The sequence below is a fragment of the Cupressus sempervirens genome, chromosome 8 (genome assembly GCF_028749045.1).
Source record: "Cupressus sempervirens isolate cs-2001-9-10 chromosome 8, ASM2874904v1, whole genome shotgun sequence".
In the NCBI taxonomy this organism is placed as follows: Eukaryota; Viridiplantae; Streptophyta; class Pinopsida; order Cupressales; family Cupressaceae; genus Cupressus; species Cupressus sempervirens.
Genome location: NC_143125.1, coordinates 279,859,640 through 279,874,896, shown reverse-complemented (window position 1 = coordinate 279,874,896; position 15,257 = coordinate 279,859,640). Strand labels below are relative to the sequence as shown.

The window sequence follows — 15,257 nt, the reverse complement described above, 5'->3', positions numbered from 1 at the left end:
TACAAGAGTTTAGAGATGTATTTTCTTCTAAATTACCGAGTATGCCTCCACCCAGGACAGTGGATTTCCATATTGATTTGGTTCCAGGGGCCCAACCAGTATCTAGAGCTCCATATAGGATGACTACTAATGAGCTCAATGAGCTCAAGATTCAGCTAGAAGAACTCTTGGAGAAGGGGCACATTCGTCCCAGTGTCTCACCATGGGGAGCACTAGTTGTCTTTGTCAAGAAAGGATGGATCCTTGAGGTTGTGCATAGACTACCGCCAGCTTAATAAGCTAACCATTAAGAACCGTTATCCACTTCCTAGAATTGATGACTTATTTGACCAGCTTCAAGGTGCTCGAGTGTTTTCAAAGATTGATCTGAAGTCGGGATATCACCAGTTGAGGATTGTGGAGAGTGACATCCATAAGACTGGTTTTCGCACGAGATATGGGCATTATGAGTTTACAGTGGTTCCTTTCGGTCTCACTAATGCCCCATCTGTATTCATGAGCCTTATGAATGGAGTATTTCGTACATTCTTGGATAGATTTGTGATGATATTCCTAGATGATATATTGGTCTATTCACGGAATGAACAGGAGCATGAAGAAAATTTGAGACAAGTCCTTCAGTGCTTGAGAGATAATCAATTATACGCCAATTTTCCGAAGTGTTCTTTCTTCTGCACAGAGATCAACTACCTAGGTCATGTGATATCAGGTGATGGGATCTCAGTTGACCCATCAAAGATTAGAGCCATTATAGATTGGCCAGCACCGATGACAGTTACAGAAGTCAGGAGCTTTATGGGGTTGGCTGGTTACTACAGGCGTTTTGTGGAGGGTTTCTCAAGGATAACACATCCTATTACTTCTCTCCAGAGAAAAGGGAAGAAATTTGAGTAGACAGAAAAATGTGAGAGATCTTTTCAAGAGTTGAAGAAGGCCCTCACTAGTGCTCCTATTCTTGTAGTACCTAATCCCTCTACAGACTTTGTAGTGTGTATTGATGCGGCATTGGATGGGTTAGGGGCAGTACTCATGCAGAATGGGCGAGTTATAGCCTATGAGTCTAGGAAACTTAAGACTCGTGAACTCAATTATCCTACCCATGATCTTGAGCTCGTAGCAGTAGTACATGCCTTGGTTAGATGGTGCCATTTCCTTTTGGGACACCATTTTGAACTCCACTCAGATCATCACAGCCTTTAGTATATTTTCTCTCAACCGAACCTTAATGCTCGGCAAAGGAGATGGATGGAGTTTTTATGTGAGTATGACTTTGATGTACACTACATCAAGGGGAAGGAGAATGTGGTTGCAGATGCCTTAAGTCAGAGATGCCATAAGTTGTCATCCATGGTCACCAACACAGATTTGAGGGGGAGAATAATGCAACACTTACCAGAGGATGATTTTTATAGGGATGTGTGTCAGATGATTAGACCTCAGAGGCCTCTTTAGGAGAGGTTCTCCAACTATGTGTTAGAGTCTGATGGACTTCTACGTCACCGAGGGTGCATTTATGTACCTTCTACTGGAGGATTGCGTGATTTTATTGTTCTTGAGGCTCATAGGGCACCTTATGCAGCACATCCAGGGGTTAGGAAGTTGCATGCAGACTTGAGATGACTCTTTCATTGGCCCGGCATGAGGATGCATATTGCAAGGATAGTTGCTAGATGCCTAGAGTGCCAGAGAGTTAAGGTAGAACATGGACATCCTGGTGGGTTACTTTATCCTCATGAGATTCCAGAGTGGAAGTGGGATGTTATTTCTATAGATTTTGTTGTGGGTCTTCCTATGTCTTCTCATCATCACGATGCCATCATGGTGACAGTTGACACATTGACCAAGGTGGCCCACTTCTCACCTATACGTACCACTTTCACTGCTCCTACAGTAGCACAAGTATTCATGCGAGACATTGTGAGACTCCATGGCATTCCTCGCAAGATTATTTCTGATAGAGACTCTATATTTACCTCCTCCTTTTGGAGAGAGTTACAGGGGGCCCTAGGGACTAAGCTTAACTTGAGCACAGCATACCACCCTCAGACAGATGGGCAGACTGAGAGAGTTAACCAGGTATTAGAGGACATGTTGCGCATGTATGTGATGGATAATCAAGTTAAATAGGAGGAGTATTTGCATCTAGTAGAGTTTTCCTATAATAATGGGCAACATTCTTCTTTGGGCATGCCACCTTATCAGGCCCTATATGGCAGACCTTGCAGGACACCATTAAGTTGGGATAGGATTGAGGACAGGGTAACAGTTGGACCACAAATTGTCAAGGAGATGGAGCAGCAAGTCTTTTTTATTAGGCAACATCTCAGGGAAGCTCAAGACCGACAGAAGAAGTATGCTAATGCTCATAGGACAGATCGAGCCTTTATGGTGGGAGATAGAGTATTTCTGAGAGTGCGTCCGCACAAGAGTCCAATCCATTTTGGATTGGGCTCTAAGCTTGCTCCTCGATTTGTTGGGCCATTTGAGATTTTGGAGAGGATAGGACTAGTTGCTTATTGCTTAGCCTTGCCACCTAGCCTATCACGCATCCACGATGTTTTTCATGTCTCTTCCTTGAGGAAGTATATTTATGATGCATATCATGTTATAGATTGGGGTTTTATGTAGGTAGAACCAGATGGCCAACTGTCCCTAGAGCCCATTCGCATATTGGCCCGCAGGACCCTTCAACTTCGAGGCAGAGAAGTGGACCAGGTTAAGGTCCAATGGGATTGCTATGATGAGGTCACAACCACATGGGAGGACACGATGCAGATGAGACGTGACTACCCCTATCTATTTGATGAACTCCAGGAGGAATTTCATGCCTAGAGGGGGAGGATGTCATGTCCCGCCCTAACCATCATAGCACTATTGACATTTTGTTTCTTTTGGACTTTGATAGTTAGACTCTAGATGACACAGTATTACCCACTATGGACATTGATATTTTGATCCTTAGACTATTTGATTTCATGTTATGTTATTGGGACATTGATATCTATATCATTAGGCTATATAATGATTCCTTATGATGTTACTAGGACACTAATATTCTAAGTAGTTTTTATGATGTTATTCAGATATGCTTACTTACCTTCTTGATGATCCATATGTCATGATTAAAGCTTATGTTATACTCAAGTGAATGTTTGATTTTTGAATTGTGGTATCCATATGGTGCTAGATTATCATGTCTTAGCATATTTAGAGTAACATTAAGAATTCATGTATCATTTGAATAAACTAGAATTGTATACTTATATTATATTTGATGCATTGCTTAAGGTAGATTAATTCCATAATTTTCTGTAAGAATAAATGATCATAATGTTTTACTATCTAGATTAGAGAATTGCTACAAATGTGAAGTGTGTAATGTGATATGAATGGAAATACATATTTCATATTAGTTATGTTATTCATTGATGATAGAATCTATGTGATTTATATTTACATTATCATTTTATCACCTTATTCTTGGACTACTGATATTTGCAATAAGTGTGCAGGAAAGAAGCCCATGGATTTATGGAGAACCTTGCTAGGTGTTTGGAAAAACCAAGGTTAACCCTAAGGAGGGTATAACCTTTTTACCCTTGTATTTTATTTGTAAAACCAATTTGTGTGTATTATTGTGATTCTATAAAAGTAAATTTGTTTTTCTTGATGGCTTGCCAAGTGTGTTGTGTGTATTGTGGTGTCACTTGACACATGTTCTCCTTTGTAGCATGCTTAGTGGGATGGTAGGTGGTTGAGTGAACCAAGGAGTGGTTTGGTAGGATTTCTTTTCCCTAGGTGTATTTATGGGTCCAAGAGGGATTATTTCCATGCTAGGTCGAATGCACACCTTTTGTGAATTTCTAGGAGGTTTACACCATCCATAGGGGTAGTTTGAGGTCTTATTTTAAAGCCCATATGATATACCTAGGGGGTAGGGTCATTTTAAGTATTATAAGCTTCCCTAGGCATTGAAAAGAGCACCCAAAAATTGTGGATTCCCAAGTTGGCCAAATTTGGAAACTTAAGCATCAAAAGAAAACATTCTTTAGGGAGAGTTGGTTGGAGAATTCTTGGGGGGAGAATTTTTGGATAGATCTGGAAAAAGAATCTAAGTGGGGTAAAATTTTGGAAAAGGGGAAAAAAACAAGGAGAAGAAGATAGCTTAGGAGGAGGATTGCTGGTAAAAAGAGAGGGAGCTCAAATTTGCTTGGAAACCAGGTTGGTAACCTTATGTACCCTTGCTATGAAAGTTTGTTGTTAAGTAGATTATTTTTATTGTGTTATGCATGTGAGTTTTCTGTAATGTAGTTGTAATATGGTGTGTTGTAATGTTGTGTTGTGTGAGGTTGAGGGACCATGTTTCAGTTTTGGTGTATGTGTGTATTGTGATTTACTTTGTGTTGTGAATCCATATGTTCTTGTTGCAGTTTTCTGTTTTGGGTGTGACAAGGTGAGTCTCATCTCTTGGGAGGGAAAGAGAGCATTGTGAGGGTAAGGGGTGCATAGGGAATGTGTTGGGTGAGAGTCTCTCCTAGAGTAAGAGAGGGATGCCATATGGGTGTTATGGGCCCCATATGCCACCTTGTTGGAGTTATAAGTATTGTAAAGATGCCATGTGAGGGCATGTATGTGGTGTTGGGTTGCCTTGTGAAGGCATGTGTATAAAGTGTATAGCCTAATGAAGGCATAGTTGCAGGTGGAGTCTCCTCAACATTCATTTTCCACCCTTACCCCTTGAGATGGATCTACATGTGATCCTAAGTGGTCTACCTTGGTTGAGAATTTTTGTGGTTTTATTTGTCAACTGTAAAATGTGTGAACAGTTTTGTAATGTGAGCATTGTATTGTAAATGGTTGTTAGTAATGTATGTCCACCTAGTCAAGGTTCTTCCTGCTCGGGGGTGGCCTTTAAAAGGCCTAAGGTTGGGAGGAGAGTACCATGGGCTTGTTTGTGTGTGTTGTACTGTAGGTTGTGATCTATGGATTGAAGACTTGAAGAGAAGAAGGATGTTGTCTTATTTTCATGTGCAACAAAAACATACTTCCAAGTGAATTCTTATTGTATTAGGGAGAGTCACCCTTGGGTAACTCCCAATCTTGAGTTTTATGACAACTTGTAAGCTGGAAAATTGTATAAGTGGACTGTATAAGTGGATTGTACTTGTTGATATGTTGCTACATTCAGTGATTAAAGAAATTTATATATCATGCACTATCCTATAGTATATAAAATTGAGTAAAGTTGTTATGTTTTTGTTTTTAAAATGATTCTAAGAGAAAATGTGTGTCTCCATTTGAAATTGATACATTTGGTTATAAAGACATTTTGTTAGAATTTCAAATAATGTTCTGGTTGGAAGGAACTAAAGGGGTTAGTGAAGTTAGTTAAATGTATTGTAGGAATGTACATCAATATTGTAGATCAAGGAAAATAAATATAACAAATAAAATAAAATAAAAATGCTTTCATTGAAAAAGAAAAATATATTTATATTTGGTGGTTCCTTTGACTGTAATATTGGTGCACTACAGAAAAGCCATGGTGTTAACATCTGAGACTGGAATGGAATGAGTGAAGACAATAGAGAATGAATCTACATCATCATCAACCTCCTGCAAAAAGGTTTCTTCATGTAGAGAAGACGTGCAGGCTCGTGCAAGCTCTGGAGGAGATATGATCACAATTTCTCCTTCTTCATCTAATTTTTCTTTATCAGATTCTATTTCCAATTCTTCTTCTGATTCTATCACTGATTCTTGAATTGGCTTAGGAACTTAAGATGATTTAGTTCCTTTTCCGCTCTTCAATTTGAATTTGAGGGCGCTCTTAGCATTTGAAAATGAGGCACCATCTTTCCCTATAATCTCCAATTGTGATTTCCTGTCAGGAGGACCAAAACTTCCACAATCCAGGTCCATCTTAGGATTTACTCTTTTAAGGCCTTTACTTTTCAACCATTTGTTAGTGTGTACTAGGATAGATTAAAACCTATCCATGATAGATGCACCTTCATTTTGTTGCCATTGAATACGAAAAGAGCACTTCTAATGAAAGCCGACTTGATGAAATTATGGATCAAGGATGTTGCCATCATCTTCAACTTGAAAATCTGGAGGGATTTCCAACATATTAAGATCAATTATTTGTTGTAAGGTTAACCTACAGTAATCCATCTTCATGATGTCGAGTTTTGTTCTCATATCAATCCAAATATCATTAATGCGATGAATATGAGTGTAAGCTCTTTTTATCTGAGAGTTCATCTCTCAATAATCAAAATCAAATCTAGCCTTGAACTTCTTCAATGTAATCAACTATAATTTTGCTTCCATATTCTTTTCTTTAGGCATAGAAACAATTGAATAATTGCCAATAGACAAAGGTTTAGCTGAGGTAATGCCAAATTTGAGCCTATGTGAAGCATGTTGATCACTCTGCACATCCATAAGTTGTCTTGCTAATTCAATCAGAATGATTCGATCTATAACATACCTAGGTAAGGTATATGAATCTCTCTTGAAATATCCAACTCTCAAGTATGTGAAAGTGGGAAATTGAAGAATGTAGTTGTACTGGTTCACCTTCTCCCATGCTGCATCAGATACTCTTTTGATAGACCATTGCTTGTCGAACAAACACCTGTAATGTCTAAAGAAGGCATTTTGGACTCTTCTGTAATGGAATTTACTATTAGCCAAAGTGATTTGGTCATAGTAATCCAAAATATGTACTTGAAGATGATCTCCTTTGGTAGAAAGACCAGAAAAAGATCCCATGGCAGCAGTAATGTAAACTAGATAAGAATTCATATAGAAAGGCATTGATGTTCCTACATTGCATATCTACTGGCAAAGCGCAGTATTGATAAGCTCACCCCAAAAGATGTGTTATTTATTCTCCATAATTTGAAACATAAACTTGTACATCCACGTCTCAAAATCAAAATAATCTTTAAGACCATAAATCATGTTGAGAAGGATGATGAGATCCTTGTATTCCTGTTTAAAATTTGATTGATGAAGAGTCTTTGACCACCTGAAAAAATTGCTTCTTTTATTGTCTAACTAGTAAAGGTTGACATACTTCTAATAATTGCTCTTTTTCTCATTCCAAGAAGTCAAAGATGATTCTTTAGTCAAATCAGCAAATTCTGATTAATGCGAAACTTTGAAGATTTGTTAATAAATTCAAGGTCAAGGCTAATGATAACCTTGTTGTCAACATCCTTGATAGTCCTTGTCTTAGGAGTAAACCATCATGCACATCCATAAATAAAGTCAGGTTCTATAACTGCCATGGGAAACATAGACACCAAGTGGATGTTGCTTCTTCTAATGCACTTCATTTCATGAGTAGCTGGAGCTTCAACTCTTTGTAAAAAATCAGCCACGTCTACATGACCAATCTTTGTGTCCAATATGTTATCCAAAACAGATGTGACTGAAGAAGGAGTTGCATGAGCCAATTCTTTATCATATTGATATTTCATTTTGCCTTTGGATTTGGATGGTGAGGACATAACTTGTGCTTGTGTTGCGACACAAAAATCCCAAAACATAAATACATCATCAAAAGGAATCTCCATGTAAGTGAATTCTAGAGCACCAGTGAAGATTTGAAAAAAGATTGACTTTCAAAGAGAAGGCATATGCATATGCAATTTAATGGAAAGTGAAATGAAATGTGCAATGAAATGATATGAAAGTGTGAAAATAAAAAATGGAATGAAAATATGTGAAAGTGAAATGCATGGGAATGCGTGCAAAGTGAAAGTTGTTGATTTCAGAAGTGACTTAATATTTTCAAGGCTTTATTGTATGAAACATGTGTACATGTAAATGCAACATATAACAGAAGGTGGAGGTGAAATGAGATGCAATTGCGAGTGAAAGATACACTTTACGTGTATATGTGGATGAAGGCTAAGATGTAAAGCATGGAATGAGGTAGAAACATGTATTTAGTCATGTAAGCATGAATGCATATGAGGAGATGAAAATGAAAAATGGAGGTGAGATAATGAGTTTTATAGTCACTTTTGGAGAAAAGCAGAAGTCAAAGTAAACAAGAAGTGAAAATGACATCTTTTTGTCTCTTCAAAATGTAACTTTTGATCAAAATTGGACCTTTTGGATGCAACTACACGTAAGACATTTTGTGTAATCATGTCATGCAAATGAAAGCGAAAAGTGAGATGGGTGAAAATGGAAGCGAAAAATGAGATTACATGCATGTGCGGATGGCAAATGAGATGGAAAACATGTAATCACATTTCATTGAATGAGATGTGAGATGTAATGACATGGAAATGGAATGTGAAAGGTGATGATGCTTTTGCATGAAAAGAAGCAAAAACAAGATTTTGGGAAAAAACTTGTAACTTCTCCAAATGGAGAAAAATTGGCAAACAAGCACACAAAACCAAAACAAAAGAAAAAATGTACCTTTGAAAACAACTCAAAACATGCCAAGATGCAATGCACTCCAAAGTTCAAATTCGAAATTGGGACTTGGGGAAGAACAAAAAACATGAAAATGAAAGAAATTTTCATATTTAAAGGAAAAATACACTTTCTATGGCAAAGATCTTCACAAATGGCAATCATCTAATGATTTCATGCATAAAATCACCAAAGATAAGCATAAATCAAATTTCAAGAAAGAAGAAGTCCACTTACATGAAGAATAAGTGCCAAATATAAAGGAAAAAGATGCTCCTTGTTTGAAAAATTCTTCAAAAATGGTGAGACATTTTCCAATCTTGCAAATTCAAATGATAGAGGGTAGCAAACAAGGAGATTAAGTTGCAAGATGCCAAAACGTGCCCTAAATCCTCTCCAACTCCCAACATTTCAAAACATCATGCTCTTGAGACATTTTTGGAAAAAACGTGATTCTTCAAGGTTTGCAAGTAAATTGTTTTAGTGTTTAAACACCAAAATATGGATCATAATACAATGCAATCCACCAATAAGGCCAAAACAACTTGTCTCCAAGCAAAAATGTTTGGTAAAAATGAAGATTTGTGGAGCTTTTTGCAAAAATGTGCCCTAGATTTGGAGATCCAAAAACATTTTTCAGCTCATTAAACTCATTTTTTATGGAGGCAAAATGATCACCAAGCAAAAATGCCTTGAATGCAAGAGATTTCATTCAAATCCATGGAGAAAAACTTGAGTTATGGCCAAAATCGAATTCTTGGTGAGCAAGAACACATTTGCTTCTCAAAATCAGACATTTTCATGGTCATTGCATATTTTAAAACATGTCTTCATGTAAAATCGGACCTTTTGAGTTCTATTACACGTTTTAAAACATGTCTTTATGCAAAATCGCAGTTTTTGGAGTGCATTGCATGTTTTAAAACATGCTCATGGGCAAAATCAGACCTTTTAAGGCCACTTACATGTTTTAAAATGTGTTTCACCTTTTTTATGCTTAAGCATAAAAACTCTACTTTTCGTGTCATTGCATCAAAAAGGTCCACTTTCATAAGCTTTTGATGTAATGACATGAAAAGTATCCTCAAAAGTGAGTTTTATATGTAATAACATGAAAAGTTTCCACTCTTCATAGTTTTTACATGCAATTGCACATAAAAAGTCCACTTTTGAGGCCTTTATGTTATGTATTTCACTTAAAATTATGAAAATGTCCTCAATATGGGTCAAAAATAATATTTATGCATCATATTATTCAATATAATACATAAACATTATTTTAAAGTGACATTTAAATAAGTATTTGATTTTAAAACCAAAAATTTAAAATGTAACTACATAGTTCTACAGTCACTTTAAGTGAAAAATTACAAAGTAACTCAACTTAAAATTATAGCATAAAGTGCACTATAGTCACTTTAAGTTATAAATTTAAAGTAAAAGTAACTTAAAAACATAACAAAAAGTGAGTAAAATGTTATATTTTTGAAAAAGTGAATGTCAAATTGAAAATATAACATCCTATTTTTAATTCATGCTGTTGCACCTAAATTTTCCACTTTTGAGGCACTAAAATGGGCATAACTTTTGATTGACAACTTCGATTGACCTCTAGGTTAGACCGAACGAAAGAGAAAATTGAAAGACATTGTAGTGCCTGCCCCTAGTCTACATTTTCGAGCTACATTTATGATATGATTGCCAAACTCTTTTAGGCCAATTTATGTTTGATGATTAGTATTATAATTTTAGAGATTATCAGATGATGTTTACACTCAGTTTATTATATGATGAGATTACTTGGTACTCTATATTTCATGCATGTATGATGATTATTCAATGGTTTCAGTTATCGATGATGATTAGTTAGATGGTTTATTATTCCATGTGCTTCTTATGGATACTTACCCCATACTGCATGTGTATGGTGTGCGTGTTGTTTTATTTATGTATGGTGTTTCTGATATGGTTAAGGAAGGGAGTCGTAGTCACCTGCTAGTCGGGATCTACATGATGCACCACTTCCTGCCATTGTCTGTTTAGCTTAGAATATTGTGTTTGTACATGCGTGGATTTTATGCAGGTTGCAGGTACCGGGTATCGACTTCCCTGAATTGTTAGGATGAGCGTACCCTATCGCACTGTCTCAATGGTAAGGGAGGGGAAATAAACTCTTAAGTCCAAATCCTAAACCCTTTAGCCAATTGTCCTAATTGATAATTAGGACAAGTATCTGAGTTAAGTACCCTCCGAATGCATCAAAAGATGTAATTTCGTGATTATAACCCTTTTTGTTGATTTGGTATGTATTTTTCTATGATGGATTTTCGTATGTTGCTTTATGAGTCCTTGGTGTATTTTCTATTAATTAAGTCTAATTAAAAAGATTAATTAATGATTTAATTTAATAGAGAATTATTATGATATCTTCATATTTAATTAATTAAAAGAATTAAATTTGGAGATTAAAATTCAAAGATAAATTTAGAATAGGATAATATTTATTTAATTTAATAATAATATATTTGGAGTTCATTTTTAAATAAATGCTAAATATTATTGTTATTTAAATTAATTAAATATGTTATCAATTAAGTTCTAAAATAAATTAAAAGTTGAAAGATATTAAATTATTAAGAATTTTAGATAGCATGATCTAAACATGAGTTTAAATATGAGAATTAAATTAAAAGATTAAATTATAGAAATTAATAATGTTATTTTAATTTCTTAAAAGTGTACATAAGATTAAAGTAATAAATTAATTAAGAATAGAAGTCAAGTGGAATTTTAAATAAAGTTATTTAATAATTCAACTTAATGTGCATGAAAGTGGAATGCAAAAAGATAAGAAAAGATAATAAAAGTTAATTTGGAGTTAACTGAGTTGTGCAAAGAGTCTTCTCGGGTAAATGCACAATTAGTGCCCCGATTTGAGGAGAAATTGCTTATCACAACTTTGGGGGTTCATTTTTGGGATAGACGAATTTGGACGGGAATTTTTGGGAGACAATTTTTGGAAGCAAATTTCAGAAGGCTGATACCAAGAGAGTCTTCGAGGGGAAGGTTATTGAGAGGAGCGAATTCGCATACAGTTCCTGGAGATTGCATAATAGCATCAGGATCAGGTAGGGTCTTGTGTTTTTTTGATTATCCATTAAATATGCAATTATCCCTTCTTGTCTTCTTCGTGTCTGGGGTTTGTAGATCTGAATTCTCTGTGATGAAAGTTTTAACTGTTCAATATTGTGAATTTATTAATTGTTCGTCAATAATTTCTGTATCCATGAAGACTGGATGAATTATTAGAGCCCTTGTTTTCTTGATTTAGAAATTAAGATTTGATTAGGTAAGGGTTTTGAGTGTAAAATTGAAAGTTCTAAATTTTTTTAAAATATATATATATATATTTTCCTTGGAGGATATTGTCTTAATGAAAATTAAATGAAACTAAATATAAAATAAACATTATTTATTTTATATATATATTTATCGTTTTAATAAAATTAAAGAAATCTATATTAAAATAAAATTAATTTATTTTGTACTTTTATTAAAATTGAAATTGGAGATTTGTTTTAAATATTTTTTTAAAAAAAATTAAAAAAATATATATATAATATATTTTGGGTGGGGCAGGGCCACCACTTCACACGCCCCACACCTTTCCCCACACTGCCGCAGCAGGTGGTACTGCTGTGCAGCAGTAACACCTGCGGCCGTAGGTGGATGGCAGGCCGGCGGGCCTTTAAAAACGCCATAAGTTAATATTACGATTTCTTTTTTTTTTTAAATCATTTTTTTTTAATAATTATTTTATTAAATATTATTGTTAGTTAATTTAAATTTTATAAAACTTTAAATTATATTGTTTATTAATAATTTTATAAATAAATAAATTATTAAATAAACATCATATGATTCTTTATGTATCATTAATTAATCTTATTTAGGTTTGACTTAATTAGGATTAATTAAATTGAAAATTTGTTTAATCAAATTTAATATTATTACACCGATTTTAATGGAAGCGTAGATTATTATAATCAACAAGGATTATTAATAATTTAATTATTACCTTAGATTGTTTTAGGACTTTGACTTAAAATCAATTAAGGTTAATTAGGTGTTCCATTTGGAGTTAGGAACGGGATAAGGTTCTATCTGTTTAAAACTTACATTCAACTGGAAATGGAAACCTCACATTAACGCAATAGTATATTATCAATCAAGTTGAACTATAAAACTTTTTACTTGAATATAAACACTGGAAACTGAAACATAAACCTTACCTTAACTCAATAATATACTTTCAAATCCAATCTCTGAGACTTTGATGTTTTCTTTGTGCTTTGAATGTTATGGGGTTGGTTTAACGTTGACCAGTTTAGGTTGTTACCAGAGGCTCGGGGTTGTGAATGTGATGTCATGATGATTTGGTTTCGATCTTTCTTAACCTGACCATGGTAATGTGATGAAGTGCTCTATGACATGATTGTGTTTACTGTTTGTTATTGCTTTCCAGTTTCCTTGTGTGAAGCTGAGGTGTATGTATTTGAGATACCTAACTTAACCATTTTTGAGTCTCGATCAGTTATATTTGATAACCATTTCTGAGTCTCGATCAGTTATACTTGTATTACTTTCTGGTTGCTCATTGGAGAACCATTGGATTTTGTGACTTATCATTGATGCCTTCAGTTGCTGATAGAGAACTGTCGTGATCATATGATTACTATTTGATATTATCTGTTGCTCATGAAGAACTGATGTAATTTTGTGGATTATCTTTTATGATTTTTTCAATTGCTTGCATAGGACTGAGGTTGTTTTATTATGATTCTTTGATTTATGATTTCATGAGCCTAGGGTAGGTTATCTATGTGTAGAGTTGGGAAGTGGCTTGCAATGGGGGTCGGAGCCCTAAGAGGCTGCCTTGAGAAACCCATTGTAAGTCGTTTTTAATAAGTGAAAACATTTTACACTAAATGAGAGAAAATGAACCTAACAAGATAATTGTATGTTCTCTCCCATGCCTTGAGTGCTAGTACAGACTAGGATGGGGTAGAGAGAATGCTTGGTTACGACCTTGCATTCCATAGTAGGCCTCATCAGTACGAGAGGATACTAGTGGCCGCAGGATCAGTAGGGACCCGAGATTCCTAAGGGATTGCTCGGGTAACTTCTACGTGACTTTTGCGATGACACTTTCCCGCTTGCATATTAGGTTTCCTACGTGTCTTGTGGTACCTCTGGGATTTAGATGTCGATCTTTTTAGGAACCCTTGAGTTAGCATACTTATAGGATTTCTTGGATTTAGAGAGTATTTATGATTATTAGGTTTTGTTATCCTATTTGGGACTTGAGACTATCTCCTCAGCGCGGTGGGAGTGGACCATTTAGGTTCCACGCGGTCGGGTGGTAGTGCTTTTACTCTTACCATTGAGATCCGTTCCGTGGTCACCGTGGCTGGAGTTTTCGTGATTGGCATTTACCTTCACTATGTTCTTGGATTATTATGATGGATGGTTAGATTTTATGATAGATGTTTTATCATTATGGATGTATGGATGTATCATGTATGGGAATAATTTCATATATTTTTACTGTACTTTGTATCATGAATTTGAGAATTTTGTATCTTTATCTTTACATATGTATATTATTTTAAGCCTTTCATACCCTGTGACATGTACAGTGGATGATTGAGCATTCCGAATTAATTTGCCAAGGAGCATTTGGAACGAATGTATATTATGGACATTGGAGTTTCTAATTATTCTTTCATATGTATGTGATAGTTGTTAGACTTAGAATTAATTAAATTTAAACGTGACTCAACATCTTGGGATCTTTAAGAAATGTAACTTACAATGTGTGTTTGTCGATGATTACATGTTATTGCTTCCGCTACTATGTGTTTGATGTGTATGTCATACTTTCTTACTTTAAAAAAAAAAAATGTTTAGCAAACTTAGTAAAACTTTAGGTTAATTCTTTTGGATCCCTTGGCGGGGCGTTACAGACATGACATGAGAAAAACCAAATGACCAAAAACAAAAAAAAAAAAACTCAAAAGAAAAGAACAGATTGTGAAGGCTTCAAAAATCAAACAAAGGCTCGACAAAAAGCAAAACGAAAAAGACTTGACAAAGGCCTTTAGTAAAAAAATTTGATATTCAAATTAAAATGAAACAATCAATCAACATTAAGCAATTGAACATCAAATTCAAGCTTAGAGAAACATGAAACTAGCTTGAAAAAGTTTCGTGTTGTTACCAATATTTTGTGATGACAAAATGCAGGACAACACCCAAGATATCATCATTAGAATGTAATCTCTATGAGCATCTCATGTTTCCCTAACTACAACTGCTAAACTAGCTCTTAGACCAACATTTTAGTAATAGTTCTAAAATGAGAGTATGCTAAAAATGCAGATCTACAAGGATACATGTAAGATCTAGGATTAAAAATGCAGATTATATGCTATCAAAATGGATATGCAACAAGCTAACATACAATAAATGACGCTAAATAACATAAAAGCAATACTAAAATGCTATGAACTTGCTAAAATGATGAATCAAAATGTGCCTATAGTGTAGATGCCTAAAACTTGGGTCCCTTGGCTTTTGGATTTCCCTCCTATTTATAGGATTTCAGAAGGGGTTGGGGTAAAAATCAGGGTTTTTACCTTTGACTTGTAGATAGAGGTGAAACTAGAAATATCTCATAAGAGACCAAGAGGAAGAGTCCAAAAGACTTGGTTTTTGAGGATAAATGGGGATATTTGAAATTCTTTAAAATG

General features: G+C 35.0%; 1 protein-coding gene across 1 annotated transcript; it reads left to right on the top strand.

Annotated features, from left to right (window-relative positions):
- Positions 1–1,905: 1,905 nt before the first annotated feature.
- Positions 1,906–2,832, top strand: LOC149542527 (uncharacterized). The gene is made up of 3 exons (XM_089795734.1): positions 1,906–2,076; positions 2,203–2,472; positions 2,629–2,832. Exons 1-3 carry the CDS (start codon positions 1,906–1,908, stop codon positions 2,830–2,832), a joined length of 645 nt encoding a protein of 214 aa, XP_089651860.1.
- The last annotated feature ends 12,425 nt before the right edge of the window (positions 2,833–15,257 follow it).

Bases quoted from the DNA above. Each gene is read 5' to 3' on its own strand.
- LOC149542527 (XM_089795734.1), top strand. From the start codon at position 1,906: ATGCGAGACATTGTGAGACTCCATGGCATTCCTCGCAAGATTATTTCT. The intron at 2,077-2,202 runs GTATTAGAGGAC...CCACCTTATCAG, and splicing joins AGACTGAGAGAGTTAACCAG to GCCCTATATGGCAGACCTTG. The intron at 2,473-2,628 runs GTTGGGCCATTT...GGTTTTATGTAG, and splicing joins CTAAGCTTGCTCCTCGATTT to GTAGAACCAGATGGCCAACT.